The sequence below is a fragment of the Solanum verrucosum genome, unplaced genomic scaffold (genome assembly GCF_900185275.1).
Source record: "Solanum verrucosum unplaced genomic scaffold, falcon-dt-bn FXZP01000112.1, whole genome shotgun sequence".
Taxonomy (NCBI): Eukaryota; Viridiplantae; Streptophyta; class Magnoliopsida; order Solanales; family Solanaceae; genus Solanum; species Solanum verrucosum.
In genome coordinates, this window is record NW_026020441.1 from 1,696,638 (window position 1) to 1,713,092 (window position 16,455).

The window sequence follows — 16,455 nt, forward strand, 5'->3', positions numbered from 1 at the left end:
ACAGGAAAGATATGACATGCCAAAAGTGTAAAGGTAGCTACAAATACCAAGAAGGATGCCTAAAATAGCACTAGATATTGCTAATTTAGGTGTGACTAAAAGTCTATTATATATGAGTACTATTATTGGTAAACTTTTTTTTTTTATGACATAAGAAATTGAAATTGGTAAAATCAAGATTGGGAATCCTGCTGTACTTAGCAAAAAAGATTGCAACCATTTTCTTTTTCCCCATTTAAGTAGTAAATTCTAACAAGTAATACACCTGATATTTGGCCAATTGAAATGAAATATACAATTTATGAGAATAAGAATTGACTTAATGGTCATGAAATTCTTGAGTTTCTTAGGCTTATAGTTGCCTTCTTGCTCTATTTTCATGTCCATATTTTTTTTGTGATGTGTTTGAGAATTATTTGTGTGTATATATATTTATTAGTATTAGTAGTACTAGGTAGAGCTAGTGCAAGAAATGAGAGGCTCTCACCTATTGAGTGATACATATAGGCAAAAGAGGAAAAGTACTACTACTATATATAATTTGACTTTATATGGGGGTGTATTGGGAGAAAAATGTTTTTATTATTTTCAGGCGTTTGATAGACGAAAATAATTTTTTTAAGAAAGTTTTTTTATATTTAATATTTTAATTAAATAATAAGTAATTACTTCTCATAAAATTTACATTAATAATATAATTCTTCATGTAGTCATAACCCTTGAGTTTTCTTAGGCTTATTGTTGCTGATCTCTTGCTCTATTTCCATGTCCATATTTTTTTGTGATGTGTTTGAGAGGCATATATTCAATTAGTAGTAGTCCTAGGTAGAGCAAGTTGCAAGAAATGAGAGATTCTTATTTGATGAAAATATTGAGTGATCGATACACTTCTGTACATATATGCCAAATTTTTTAGTTGACTTTATATGTGGGTGTAGTTGGTTGTTGAGGGAAAATATCTTTCAAAGAAAATGTTTAATTAAGGAAGTTATTTTTCGGCGTTTGGTATGATGAGAATCATTTTTTTGGTTAATATTAGTTAAAAACTAAAGATTAAAGTATTACTATTCAAAATAAATAAATATATATATATATATATATATAAGAAATATATAGTAATAAACGAGAAAAAAATTGAAAGAGGAGGGTAGGGGTGATCACGGGTCGGTTTGGATCGGTTATTGGTCAAAACCAAAATCAAACCAACTTAATCAATTTTAAAATTATCAAAACCAAACCAAACCAAATATAATATACAGTTATCGGTTTGGTTGTTATCTGTTTCAGTTCGGTTTGGTTCGGTTATTCGATTATTAACCATATGCAAAAATAAAAGAAGGAAGAGATCGTAACATTTTCAATCCTCCAAAGAATTTTCATAGACACTTAGATACATGAAACTAATAAGACAGATCTTTAAAATTGTTTATAAAAATAATATATTAAGTATCACTACACCAAAAGAGACCTTTAGAGGCAATTGATTTTTCTTTTAGCGTCAATAGTTATTGCCACAAATACATTTACTGGCATTTAATTAAATGTCATTAGATCCAATGTCGCTAAAGCCTTTAGTGGCATTTATATCGGGTGCCAGTAAAGACCCTTATTATTGCCGCTAAACGTAATTACTTTTAGCGGCATTTACTATTGTCATTAAAGCTACTTTAGAAACAAGCATATTTGTGGCATTTAAATTCACCTTAATTCACATATTTAACTCTCTTTCTAACATCAAAAACAAAATTCACAAGAGAAATAAGTTCGAAGGTAGTAACAGAAGAATTATCAAACTCAAAACAATGTCATTCACTTAAAATAAAAACAAACAATTTTTAATACATTCAATTTCTTATCTTGTAGCGGTAAAAGAAACTATGAATTATCAAAATAGAAAAAATGTGTTCAACAATGAAAAAATAAGGCAGTTAAGCCAGTGTATGTTCCCTAATGCAAAATGTGACAGCTTTCTGGATCAGTGTGTCATTCCTTGAACAAGCTCGCCATTTGAATGTGTATGCCACTGTACACATATAGCGGTAGATAATTAGACGACAAAAAATTGACATGCCAATTACATATCTTACTCACTAAGATCTAAGTGACTAAAATTTGAAATAGAAGACACAATAGAAAAGCACCACGCCCATGGTCCCGTCATGTACCTAGTTCAGATATAATATTTCATATCACAACTAAGGAATCAACTGATAAGCAATAGCCTCGTTAGAAAGAGAATAAACTAAAGTAATACCTTTTCAAATCCACCAAGCAGTTCATAAATATGACGTCCTGTCAAGTCTAAAGTAGTATATATATATGATGCCCATGTTCAATGTGTTTTTATGTAGTTCCATGTTTGTGTATTTTGGACACAAGATCAGACTATGTGATATAGAAACACATGCTTCAATTCAAACAACATAAAAGATAGAACTCTAGAACATACATCCATACAAGGCCCAACAATTGAATAAAATGGATATTAGTAGTCCCAAACGGCATGGCCGTACAGTTCGAATTCAATCCAATTGAATATGAGGCAATCGGCGATGATGAATTCGCTAATATGAATACAAACTGCTGACGGTGAGCTTGTGAAGAGATGTCGACGGCTTTGATTCGTCATTCTTCTCATCAATAGCACTGATGTACTGAACTCCGCCGCCGCTGTGACGAACTCCACCGCTGTTGTGCTGATTTTCCGCCGCCGTCGTGTTTGATTTCCCATTGCTGACCATTTGAATTTCGTTGAAGGGCAAAGTAAAAAGGATTGGGGCAAAAGTAAAAAAAAATAAAATCAACTCAGTGAAAAGGAAATGGGGGCAAAAACTATTATACCCTATTTATTTTTAATTGGTCGGTGAAAAGTACTTGGTATACCGACTAAAGTTTAAATGCCGGTAATTGTATAGTTTATATGATGTATAGTGGCAATTTGTTTATTGCCACTAAAAGCATTTTTTATTGTAGTGTATGTATAATAACAAAATATATGTATATAATTTGTCGGTTCAGTTATTTCTTCAGTTTTTTTTCGAACAAAATCATAACCAAATCAAATACTATCTGTTTTTAAAAATCTAAAACCAAACCAAACCCAAATAAAATCGATTTATTCAATTGGCTTGGTTTGGTTTTTTCAGTTTGAATCAGTTTTAATCCAAACCGTGAAAATCCCTCGCGGAGGGTTATGTGGGGTGAGGCAGAATTTTGTTTTAAAAAAATAATATAATATCTAAAATTATTATTTGAAGGAGGTGGGGTGGGGGGGGGGGGGGAGGGGGGATGAAGTAAGATTTTTGAAAAAATAACTTTTATAAAAGATTTTTTTTTTTTTTTTAAAAAAACTAAAAATTTGGGATGGGTGAAGTACGGTGAGAGGAAGGGATGGAGTGGCGTAACATAAATATTTACATTTATTTTAATAATTTTTTTTGAGAATAGTAATACTTTAATTTTTAACTTTAACTAATACTAATAACTTTAACTAATACTCATAATTTTTTTTTAATTTTTAACTTTAACTAATAGTTTAGATGTGTTTTTGACCCTTATCTCAATAACAATCATATAAGTAATTACTTCTTATAAAAGTACATTAACAATATAATTCTTCATGATGTAAGTATGTGTATAGTTATATTTTATTTTCATATATTGTCGTCTCCAATTAATTTGATTCGTTCCATGTACGACCTATTAAAAAAAATAAGTGCTAGCTCGCTCTCTATCATAATTTTTTTCCATTTCGAGGTTCGAGCTCAAAACCATTCATAAGAGTGGTGAAATTTTGCCCATCTCATCAAAGTCGCTTGTAATATAGTATATGTATAAGTTAAATCCACTTGGATGTCAATAAGATTTGAACGTCCAAAAAGATTATTGTCGAATAGATAACAAGCCACTAACATTGTAAAAGGAGGAAAAGTAGACTAGGTAGAGTATCCAAATCCTAGTCCTAGTAATAAGGCACTATATAATATCATGTGATCGATTGTGTGACTTTGTATCTTTCATAAAAGTTATTCAAATTATACTTATGAATTCATGAGTATTGATATAAAAATTAAAAGCATTGTTATTTAGTGGATTCTTCAATTTGATGAAAGCAAAAAGTGTATAAAGTTTAATATACTTTTTGTCAGAATTAAAAATGAAGCAAATAATGCTTATTGCTATTGTTATGATATTTTGGATTACCCTACTTTTTAAAACTTATATTTGGATTTATATTTTGTCAATTGTGAAAAAGTGGGCAAGCACTAAGGTGCCATATAAAAAAGAAATTTTACACTATTATGGATCATTTTCAAGCATATGTAATTCTTAAGCTTCACTGTTCCTTTAATTTGCCTCAACATGTAATCCAGAGATAGTGGCATGCCTCATTCATAAATGTTTATTTCCACAAAAGTATACTTCTAGTTTTCTACTATCATTTTCAAGAATCAGCTCATGTGGTTTTTTCTTCTTCTACTTTATTTATTTATTGCGAGCAGGGAATATAGGCGAAAGGATCGAATTACAAGATGGAAAATCAATTTTTCATCAACAAGGTGAAACTTCAAGTAACAATCCATCGGGAGCATAGTTACATTGACCCCAACATGGATGTATATATTAATGTGATACATAATTATACATCGATATATACTTGGTTAAATACTATTTATATAATATCGATATAATATATAACTCTTTATACAATATTGCATTACATATATATGGCATACACAAGCTGTGTTGAATTTTTTTCGTCACATATACAATTACGAATTCTATAATTTAGATGGATTGAATTATGATTCATCCATAATCTAATTCGTTTAAACCCGTTCAAATTTGACCCAATTCATTTATTTATCACCCTACTTTTCTAGTTGTCATAGATTTAAATATTGCCCCTAATTAAGGTGAAGAGAGAGAAAAATGGTGAATGTAATTCAGCTCAAACGAAGTGAGAGAATATTTCGATTTTCTCAAGACCTTGTGAAACTTAGCTTGCTTTAGCAGCCATGTGATGATCGATTCAATTGTACTTCACGAAGGTCCATCATCAGCCTAACCACAACTAACCATACATTCAACCATTCCGACTCCGTATTGGAAGGTCTATGCATGGACCCTCCAGACAATTTACAAAATATTACATGGATAAATACAAGGTCTAACTACTCAATTAAGAAAACCTAGGCTACTTGGGTGCCAAACAGTTGTTGAAGGACTATGAATGCAACTCCTTGCTCTTTGGGGATGAATCTTGATGAGCGTTGACCAAAATTCAGTGGGACTTACCCTTCCTTATGCGGAAATCCCTCTCCTCCATTGCTCTTGAGCTTAAGGTGGCTTAGGGGAATTTTCAGAGTAACCCTCGTAATTTATTTTGCCAAAGAAAAGAGGGAAGAAAAATAAAAGACATCGGGTCTGATTCCGTCAGCCCCGCTATAGATGCTCTGCATGCGCTATTCATAGCGGTAGGCATCCCCTTATGGCGGGATGACGTTAGCCCAGATCAGTTCAAATTTAATAATTCCATCGTGCATCCCAAATTAAAATATGACACCGAAATTCAAGAAATTTTTGGAACCCTCACGAGGTGCATTTAAATAACGACGGACCGAATCGTTATAAAAATAAACATCTTAAAAGAATTCCACAAACCAAGACAACCCAAACTTCCATACTGGCAAAGTTATAATGCTAATAAATTACTTATATAAAATTTTGCGTACATCACTAACTAAAATTATAACATTAATGTTACTCAAACTTGGTCTGGCAGGGTAGCATGTTTTGTTTTTGTAACCTTGTTGGTCATGCTATCTTTATATTCTCCATAGAAATAAGAAGAAAAACCCCAAAGACACATAGCTAAAGCCATCCACTTATCAGAATTGAAGCTCTCAGGCAAGAAAATGACACCAAATATTTGTTGTATTGGAACAAGAAGTGCATTTACTATCCCAAACAATAGTGCTGAGGAGCAGTAAATCATTCCAAGACATCCAATCATCATAGATTGTAGAGATATTGCTGATAGTGCTAATATCATATAGTACTTTCTTTGCCCTAATCCAAATTCTTCAGCTTCTCTAGTGATGGCCTGCATATTTTTATGAAATATTTTCTTACACCATCAGCCGTCAGATCATTCAAATGATATATAGGTGAATAATATTCTTAATATGTGGGATATGCAATTTTATAAATAAGACAAGTTACCAGCTATAACAGATGAAAAGGACTTGATAATGTAAATATTCAATACATCGACGACGTATATATTTTAAACTCTCAATATTAATTTAAGTGTCTTAGAGTGTAAAAATACTAAAAGATATTTTTTAATTTTGAAATCTTAAATTAGAGATGTTTGATTTTATGATCTTAAAAAAGTTAGGTGAAATATTGGAATATTAGAGAGTTACCCAATATAGAAAAAAAATGATATTTTTTTAAAACCCACTAAAAAGAGTAAAATGCTATGATTGAAGATATCCCCTTGATTATCTTTGAAAATAACCCCTTGATTATCTTTGAAAAATAATTAAATAAAAGTTATTTTTAATTCTTTTTCCCCTTTATGTTGCTCTACATATTTCCACTATAGATGCCACTCTTTCTGCTTTACTATACTATTGATACATCTTGATCATCTTTTGAAAAGGAAACTTTTTTTCTTACCACACAAATAAAAAAAGTTTTTTCTTATGTGATCACTCTTATAAATTAAGAGAAAGAAAGCTCATGTCATTGGTAACTCTACTTTTTTTTATTTCCTTTTGTATACTAATCCCACACTTCCACTATTTAGTTATTGCACTTCTTTTTTTGCTGTGGGATGCTCCAAAAAGTTTGAAACAATTTCATTGATAATACTTTTTTTTTTCTTTATAAAAGAATAGCAGATTTTTATATTTAAAATTTAAAAATATTAATTTTTAATTTTTCATCTTATCCTTTACTAAGATTTTGAAACTTTAATAGTTACAAATATTATGGCATATTTAACGTCAAAAGTTTTCAAAAAAATTTAACCACACGAATATTATGATATGTTTAATATTATAAATTTAAAAAATCTTTATTTTTTTCGTCGTAAATTTTGTGCTAGATTCAAGCTGTCACACAAATCGGAACAAACAGATAGTAGTACTTGCAAAACTATATTGCATAATTCTTTTGAATATTAATTTTTATATGATATTTTATTTGCCAGACTAATTAATTTCTCATATAAGATAAATAATTTGACTTTTATAACTGACAGTATAAAAGAATTTTTATATACACTATTATATCACTTAAAAATAACTACGGATAATAGCTCATAATAACATGTTATAATACACTAAATTACACTTATAATATAAAATTTATATATACTTCTAATTTGCTAGTTTATAAAAGTAAAATAACATGCCTAAATGTTAAAAATACAACTAAGTAACAAAAAGTTACATTTTTTCTAATAGCTTAAACTTTTGAGTGAGACGTATTACCTGAAAATCTCTATTGATAATCATTGCGACGATACAAAACAAGGATGAGAACATGGATATAAGAAACTGTATTTGCATGACAAGATCAAAGGTAACAACAACTCCAGCTTTAACATGACTATACTCAACTCCTGCATTTATAAATCCATGAAGAGCCGCACCAATAATTGTCATCACAAACCCTAACGTGTATTGCCGATTTGATTCACCTATCGGACGATCTCCATTCATGTGTAACCCTAATATAATTGACCCTAACATCATCAACACCACCGCGTTCACGGAATAATGTGTGAACTTATGTTTCACCATGAAATACGCAAAAATCGCGGTAAATGCAAGGGACGTTGAAGAGAGGAGAGAAGAAATCGAAACGGGAAGATATGACGCGCCAATAGTGTAGAGGTAGCTACAAATACCAAGAAGGATACCTAAAATAGCACTAAATATTGCTAATTTAGGTGTGACAAAAAGTCTAATATTATTGTTATTGATAGTAATTTTTTTCTTTTTTTTCATATAAGAAATTGAAATTGGTAAAATCAAGATTGGGAATCCTGCTGTTAGCAATGAAGATTGCAACCATTTTCTTTTTCCACCATGTAAATAATAAATTCTAACAAGCAATACACCTGATATTTGGCCAACTGAAAGGAAGATACAATATATGAGAATTAGAAGTGTCTTAATTGACATGAAATTCTTGAGTTTCTTAGGCTTATTGTAGTTGCCCTCTTGCTCAATTTCCATGTCCATATTTTTTTTGTGAATGTGTTTGAGAGATATTAATTTGTGGGGGTATATTTATTAGTGGTACATATAAGCCAAAGAGGAAATTAAAGTGATTAAGGTGTACTTGTCTTTTGAGGGAAAATGTTTTTTAACGAAATTGTTTTCTAGTATTTGGTACGACGAGAATCATTTATTTTCAAATTTTAACTTCATATTATTACTTATTTTAACTAACACTTAAACATACCAACAAGGGTTGTGTTGCAGTGGTGAGACTGTTCCATCCTTAATCAGAGGTCTAAGGTAAGTGCTCTCTAGCATAAACTTTTCCATTTTTAGACTCAAATTTGAGATTATTAATTAAGAATAGTGAATAATAAGGTGGAATAAGATCCTTCGATTTTGGTCCTTTAGTTAAGAGTAGACTATATTCTATCCATTTCACCACCATCGTTGATAATATAGTATATGTATAAATTAAATCCACGAGGATGTCACTATTTGAAGTCCAAAAGGATTATTATTATTATTGTACAATTGAGATTCTAGTTGTTGCACAAGCTACTAACATTATTGTATAGGAAGAAAAGTAGAGTATCCTAGTAATAAGGCAATGTAACATCATATGATTGTGTGGCTTAGCATCTTTAATAAAAATTATTCAAACTATACTTGCGAATTTAATATTGATATACAAAAGCATAATTGATTCTTGAAATTAAAGAAAGGTAGAAGTGTTTAATGATGAATCTACTTTTTGTCAAAAGCAAAAATGAAGTCAATAATGCTTATTGATAATGTTATGATATTTTGGATTGCCCTATTTTTTAAAACTTATATTTGGATTATTTGTTTTGTCAATTGTGAAAAAGTGGACAAACACTAAGGTGCCATATGAAAAAGAAATTTACGCTATTGGTAGAAAATTGAATCGATTGATAAATCGAATCGAAAATGTGTTATTGGATTAACGAGTTTTTAATGATTTTATGGAAGAAAAAAAAATTGGGTTATTGGTTTGGTATTGATTTTTAATATTGGGTTATTGGGTAAACCAATAACCCATTAAGACTAGTAATTTACTACTTTTACTTGAACATAATTATTAAATATCAATATCAATATCTTACTAGTTATTTCTTTGTCCTTTAGCCTTCAATTCACACTTCACAGTGACTTTAGGTCCACAACTTCACATTTTACAAAATGTCAAAAGCTAATTAAAGTAAGAACCAAACATTCCTCTTAATTTCTCTTTGTGTTACACTTGTATAGTTCTTTTCATGTTTTTATTATTGTTTCTATTTTATAAGCATTTGTAAAGTTACATTATTGTGTTGTCGTGTCAAATTTATTAAAGAAGTCATATATTTGTTTTATAAGTATTTTCTTATTGGTTAAACCGAAAACCGAACTGTTAAGGACCAAAATCGATAAGAAATATCGGTTTAGTTATTGGTTAATTTAACGTATTTAAAAACTAAAAATCAATAGACCGAATCAATAATATATAAAATCGAACCGATCAATACACACCCCTACTATTATGGATCATTTTCAAGCATATGAAAAACGTGACGTTTTCTTGATTGCGATTCTAAATAAGTTGTGTAATTCTTAAGCTTAATTTTTCCTTTAATTTGCCTCACCATTTAATCCAGATAATGGTTTTTTCTTCTACTACTTTATTTATTTATTTATTGTGGTTGGGAAAATAGGAAAGAGCATTCAATTACAAGATGGAAAATTAAATTTTTAGGTGAAACTTCAAGTACCAACTCATCAGGAGTGTAGTTACATTGACCCAGGATGATTTTTGCACAGGCTCACCTATCATTGATAGCCATCGGATCTTACAAACTTGATCTCATACAAATAGAGTCTCTAAGGCATAAGCAGAGAAAGAATTATTTTGTATAGAACTGATTCAATTAAGATGTTATAGATAATTTTGTCTATTATGCTAGACTTGTAAATTTGTTCAAAACTTGTATAGTTTTTGTCAGAATCTTAATTTTTGCTAAGCAACTACTGAAACAATGGGTCGAGCTTAAGCTCTCCTTAGCTTTATAATTTTATTCATCAATATAGAGGTGTCACCACCATATGGTGATAAATATTAAAAATTAAAAAAACCCAGGATGGATGTATATATAATATATACATCAGCAATACATAATTAATTGATTATACATCATATATATTTGGTTATACATTATATTTATATAATACTCCATTTGGTTTATATGAGATGAACGCTTTCTATTTAACATGGTGATTAAGAAATCAATAATAGATTGATCAAATTTACTATTTTGTCCTTTGTTCATATTAATTAGCCTCTGGAAAAAAAATTAGATCTTTAAAATTTGTTTAAACTTCCAAAAGTCATATAATTGTAGGGGTAAAACGAGAAAATTTAATTAATTCTATTTTGATTTAGTAAGTGATCAAGTAATACGAGACAAATATTTTCAGTAAGATGTACATATAACATGAAACGGAGGGATTATTGATATAATATATAATTGTTTATAAAATATACACTTATCAATTAGTATTACACATAAGAAATTAATTATAGACACTAATATAATTAAATCTGCTCTTCATAGACAAACTTGGAATTTGCAACCCCAGGTAAGATCAGTTCAGGATCATGGGATCCTTTTCTATCAGATAGGAAGAATTATAGCACAAAATGTACTTCATAGATTCTATATATATTTATATGAAGAATAAATCATGTAACGAAAGAGCATTAAATACAATTTGTTGCTTGAACTAAAGCAATACATAAAACATTTGATGACCAAGTTAGAAATAAACATGAAACTAGCTAGTATAGTATCTAATACAGTAGCTCCGCCTTCGATAATATATATACACTCATAACATATATTCACATATCGGGCAGAGGGGTTGAAGCTTCTTTGTTGAAAAATTGTACTATATATGCAGGTAAATAGGGTAAAAATGATTTATTTTATCTTTTTTGCATATAATATATATAAGTAATTGTTAAATTTCCTTGGCATAATTTTTTTAAAAAAAAATTTCTGGCTCCGCCACTATAAATACTCAACATGTTGACATCGCTTAAAAAGTATTAAAATAAACATGCATCAATTTACAATCGAAAATAGACGTCTTAAAAGAACTCCACAATCCAAGATGACCCAAACTCCCATACTGACAGAGTTGTAATACTAATAAATTACCTACATAAAATCCTGCGTACACCACTGAATACATACAGAAAAAGTAGCATTAATGTTATTCAAACTTGGTCTGGCAGGGTAGCATGCTTATTTTTTGTAACCTTGTTGGCCATGCTATCTTTATATTCTCCATAGAAATAGGAAGCAAAACCCCAAAGACACATAGCCAAAGCCATCCACTTGTCAGAATTGAAGTTTTCAGGCAAGAAAATGACAGCAAATATTTGTTCTATTGGAATTAGAAGTGCATTTACTATCCCAAACAATAGTGCTGAGGAGCAGAAAATCATCCCAAGACTTCCAATCATCATAGTTTGTAGAGATATTGCTGTTAATGCTAATATCATATAGTACTTTTTTTGCCCTAATCCAAATTCTTCAGCTTCTCTAGTGATGGTCTACATATTGTTAAAAAGATTTCCTTACACTGTCAGGTTATTCAAAGAATATTTATAGCTCGGCAGACATTCTTAAGATATGAGATTTGTAATCTTGCATGCAAATAAAATAGCAGGTTACTTGCTATAACATGTGAAGAGGATCTGATGTGTTGTGTGCATATGATTTATATGGACGACGTATATATCTTAAACTCTTAAAGAAAAAGTACTTTCTCGATGTTAATTTAAGCGTTGTAGTTTGACTATGCATGAAGTTTTAGAAAACTAAAAAGAAATCTTTTAATTTTGTGGTCTTAAATTGGAGATGCATGCATATATGTAATATATCAAAAATTTCCTTTGAATCTTATAATTTTAAAAAAAGTCATGTAAAATATTGGAATTAATTAAAGAATTACTAAATATAGAGAAGAAGATAATTTTGTATAAACGGACTAAAAAGAAAGATAAATTGCTCATGCTTGAACATATCCCCTTTATTATCTTTGAAAATAATTACTTAAAATTTCTTTTTCACTCTGTAAATAAAAAAAGTTCATGTCATTGACACTGCTTAGTTATCTTTTGAAAAGGAAGCTTTTTTTTCTTTCCACACAAAAAGAAGAAGTTTTTTTTAAGTGATCACTCTTATAAAGAGAAAGAAAGTTCATGTCATTGTTAACTCTAATTCTTTCTTTCTTCTTTTTTCCTTTTAGAAATCTTCATTTCTTTGGTAAGTTCCGTCATCATGGTCGATTCAAACTATAACATAAAGCAGAACGAAGCAATTATATTACTTTATATAGTGTTTTCACGACTTTTATGAATTTAAATTCTTTTAACTACTTTAAAAATTGTAATATAATGTTTCCTTTGCTAGACTATTTAATTTCTCATATAAGATAAATAACATGTTATTGTAGATTAAATTACACTTGTAATGTAAAATCTATGCATACTTCTAATTTACTTGTTTATATACGTAAAATGCTAAAATAAAATGGACATCGTACGTTACTATGACTATCTACATGCCTAAAAGTAATTTTTTTCTAACTGCTTAAACTTTAAAAAGAGACGGTTACCTGAAAATCTTTGTTGATAATCATTGCGACGATACAAAACAAAGCTGAGAACATTGATATAAGAAATTGCATTTGCATGACAAGATCAAACGTGACAACAACTCCAGCTTTAACATGACTATACTCAACTCCTGCATTTATAAATCCATGAAGAGCCGCACCAACAAGTGTCATCACAAACCCTAACATGTATCGTCAATTCGATTCACCTATCGGACGATCTCTATTCATGTGTAACCCTAATATAATCGACCCTAATATCATCAACACCACCGCGTTCACGAAATAATCTGTGAACTTATGTTTCACCATGAAATACGCGAAAATCGCGGTGAATGCTAGGGACGTTGAACCAAGGAGAGAAGAAATCGAAATGGGGAGATAAGACATGCCAAAGTTGTAGAGGTAGCTACAAATACCAAGAAGTATGCCTAAAATAGCACTAAATATTGCTAATTTAGGTGTGACAAAAACTCTAATATTATTATTATTAGTAGTAAATTTTTTCTTTTTTTATATAAGAAATTGAAATTGGTAAAATCAAGATTGGGAATCCTGCTGTTAGCAAAAAAGATTGCAACCATTTTCTTTTTCCACCATGTAAGAAGTAAATTCTTACAAGCATTGCACCTGATATTTGGCCAATTGAAAAGAAGATAGAATATATGAGGATAAGAAGTGACTTAATTGACATGAAATTTTTGAGTTTCTTAGGCTTATCATAGTTGCCCTCTTGCTCTATTTCCATGTCCATATATATATTTTTCTTGTGATGTGTTTGAGAGGTATTTGTGGGGGTGTATGTATTTAATTATAGCAGTAGCACTAGGTAGAGCTAGTTGCAAGAAATGAGACTCTCATTGATGAAGTTATTGAATGTGATACATATAAGCCAAAGAGGAAAGCTACCACTCCATCTGTTTAAAAAAGAAAAAACACTTTTTAGTCTGTTTAAAAAAAAATGATTTACTTTCTTTTTTTAGCAACATTTTAATTTCAATTTTTCATGTGACATGTTTAAGATCACAAGATTAAAGGGTTTTGACATAACTTTAATTTAGGACCACAACATTGAAATTTTTTCTTTATTTTCTTAGTCAAGTCAAAATAAACCATTTTTTAAAAAGGGAACTTTCTCTGTCCTATGCCCTCATCACTAACCATGGTCGTTTGGTTGGGAAAAAGTCATCTTGGAGTTAGCTATCCTGGGATAATTTATCCCACCATGTATATGAAATAACTTATCCCATCACTATGATATAAATGGTGGGATAAGTTATCACAAACATTGCAACCAAATAAGATACAAAAACTTTATCCCATCACTATTTATTTCTATCCCTCACACATCTTTGCATTTCTTGATCGGTCGCTCAAGAGACTGACGTTCGTTCTCTTCCTCAGGAGTATTAATTTGACTTTATATAAGGTGCATTTGACCTTTTGAGGGAAACTTATTCGAAGAAAATGATTTAAACAAGGAAGTTAGGGCTAGCCGAAACCTCCTTAAATCCTTATATTATTTTTCTTTTCTCTATTTTATTTATTTGTAATTGTGTCCTAGTTAATCCACAATATTTCCACACAAACTTTATATGTATTACTTACTTAAACTAACAGACATATACTTATCAAATTACATAAGTGATTATTTCTCATAAAAAGGTACATTAATAATAATAATAATATAATTCTTTATGCGATAAGTATGTCTGTATGGGTGTGTTTGGTATGAAAATGTTTTCCAATTTTCTCATGTTTGGTTGGGTTAAATGTTTTGGAAAATGTTTTCCAAATCAACTCATTTTCCTCAAATTTAAGGAAAATAACTTCCCCTTCAAAACTTAAGGAAAACATTTTCCAAACTCTCTTCCAACTTCCAATTAAAAAAAAAAATGTTGAAAAAATCAATTTATTTTGTCCCTACACTCAAACCAACCCCCACCCCCCCAAAAAAATAAAAAATTTAAGTTTGTTTTTAAATTCAATATTTTACCCCACCCTCACTCTACTCCCACACCCTACCACCACCCCTCCCAAAAATATATTAAAAGTTGTTTTTAAAAGATATTTCTAATTTCAATTTTTTATTTTTTACCCCCTACCCTCGCCCCCCCCAGCCCTTATCAGCCCCCACCCCCTTCCAAAAGAAAAAAATTTAAGTTTGTTTTTAAAATATATTATTTCATTTTTTCACCCCTAACCTCGACCCACCCCACCCCCTACCAGCCCCACCCACCTCCCAAAAAAAAAATTTTAAGTTTTATTTTTAAAAAATATTTTCGACTTCAAAATTTCATTTTTTCACCCCTACCCTTGTCTCTTCATCTATAACAACACATTTTGTCATCTTTGCTGCCAACTCCACGTCTAGTGCCGCATTTGCTGCTCGTGCCACTGCGGTGGCGAGCTCCACTTCTATTCTCCTTTCTCTGGTTTCTTGGATCTCTTGTCTGAGCCGCTGTAATTTCATCCTCAAATCCTCCTCAGTTAGCTCTATGTCGATACCTTGCCTTTTTCCATCTTAGCAGTAATTTTACATTTCCTGAGATTATAGAGTGATTTGATAGTCGAATTTTATTTTATGGCTGAGAAACTCAAGACTAATGGAATTTTGGTCGGACTTTTTGGTAGTGACTTGTATTTGGCATTGTAATATATTTTTTCAGAAATTTTTTGAAAAGGAGTGGGCTAAAAATGTCCTCATTCAAAGCAACGTACCATATAAACAGTTAAAGCACACAAGTAAACAGACAGATATCGCGTCCTAAACATGCATGTGACCCTTTTGTGCCAAAGGTAGGCCTAGCGAATTGAAGGATGTAAATGCCTTTTTAAGCCAATTCATTACTAGCATTCAAAATATTTCATTACTAGCATTCAAAAATGCTTGACAAACATAAAATCAGGGAATAGAGTTCAGAAAATAAATTACAAAACAAAGTACATTATCCCCAAAATATTTCATTACTAGCATTCAAAAATGCTTGACAAACATAAAATCAGGGAATAGAGTTCAGAAAATAAATTACAAAACAAAGTACAAATAAAGCAATCCCGCGCAGGGGATGGTAACAAACTCTAAGCTCATCCTAATCCGTCACCAAGTCTGGTTCGCTTGGCGACGCTAACCTTTTCCCACATAGCATATTTATTTGCCTATAGGTGATCTCTAGCCAACCGAGCCCCTTCTTGGTGTCTGAACCTCTTTACTGACTGGATTTGTTGTTCCATGCTATCATCCAATTCTGACATGCATCGCCTTGCCCTTCGTAACTCTTGCTTCAACTGAGCTATGACCCTGGCTTCTTCTGAATGCCGACGTTGATGCTCCAACTGATTCCTATCAAACTTCTCTTGGAGTTGATGAAGTCGAATTTGATGTTTGGCTCCAACATCAGCAATAATATGAGGAACATTTGGACCGGGTTCGATAGTTCCGGCGAGACTTTTCTTTACCCATTCCTTGTAATCCTTAGAACATTCAGGACGAAACTTATTTGGCACCGGCTCACCCAATACCCTTCGAGTT

At 30.8% G+C, this 16,455-nt stretch overlaps 1 protein-coding gene and 1 pseudogene across 1 annotated transcript; both read right to left on the reverse strand.

Moving 5' to 3' along the window:
* Positions 1-5,703: 5,703 nt before the first annotated feature.
* On the reverse strand, positions 5,704-8,261 carry LOC125808433 (purine permease 3-like). The gene is made up of 2 exons (XM_049488137.1): positions 7,506-8,261; positions 5,704-6,106 (listed from the first exon to the last, which is right to left on the reverse strand). The coding sequence occupies exons 1-2, from the start codon at positions 8,259-8,261 to the stop codon at positions 5,768-5,770; spliced, it is 1,095 nt and encodes a 364-aa protein (XP_049344094.1). The 3' UTR covers positions 5,704-5,767.
* A 3,256-nt stretch (positions 8,262-11,517) lies between these two features.
* Positions 11,518-13,677, reverse strand: LOC125808435 (purine permease 3-like; annotated as a pseudogene).
* Positions 13,678-16,455: the final 2,778 nt, after the last annotated feature.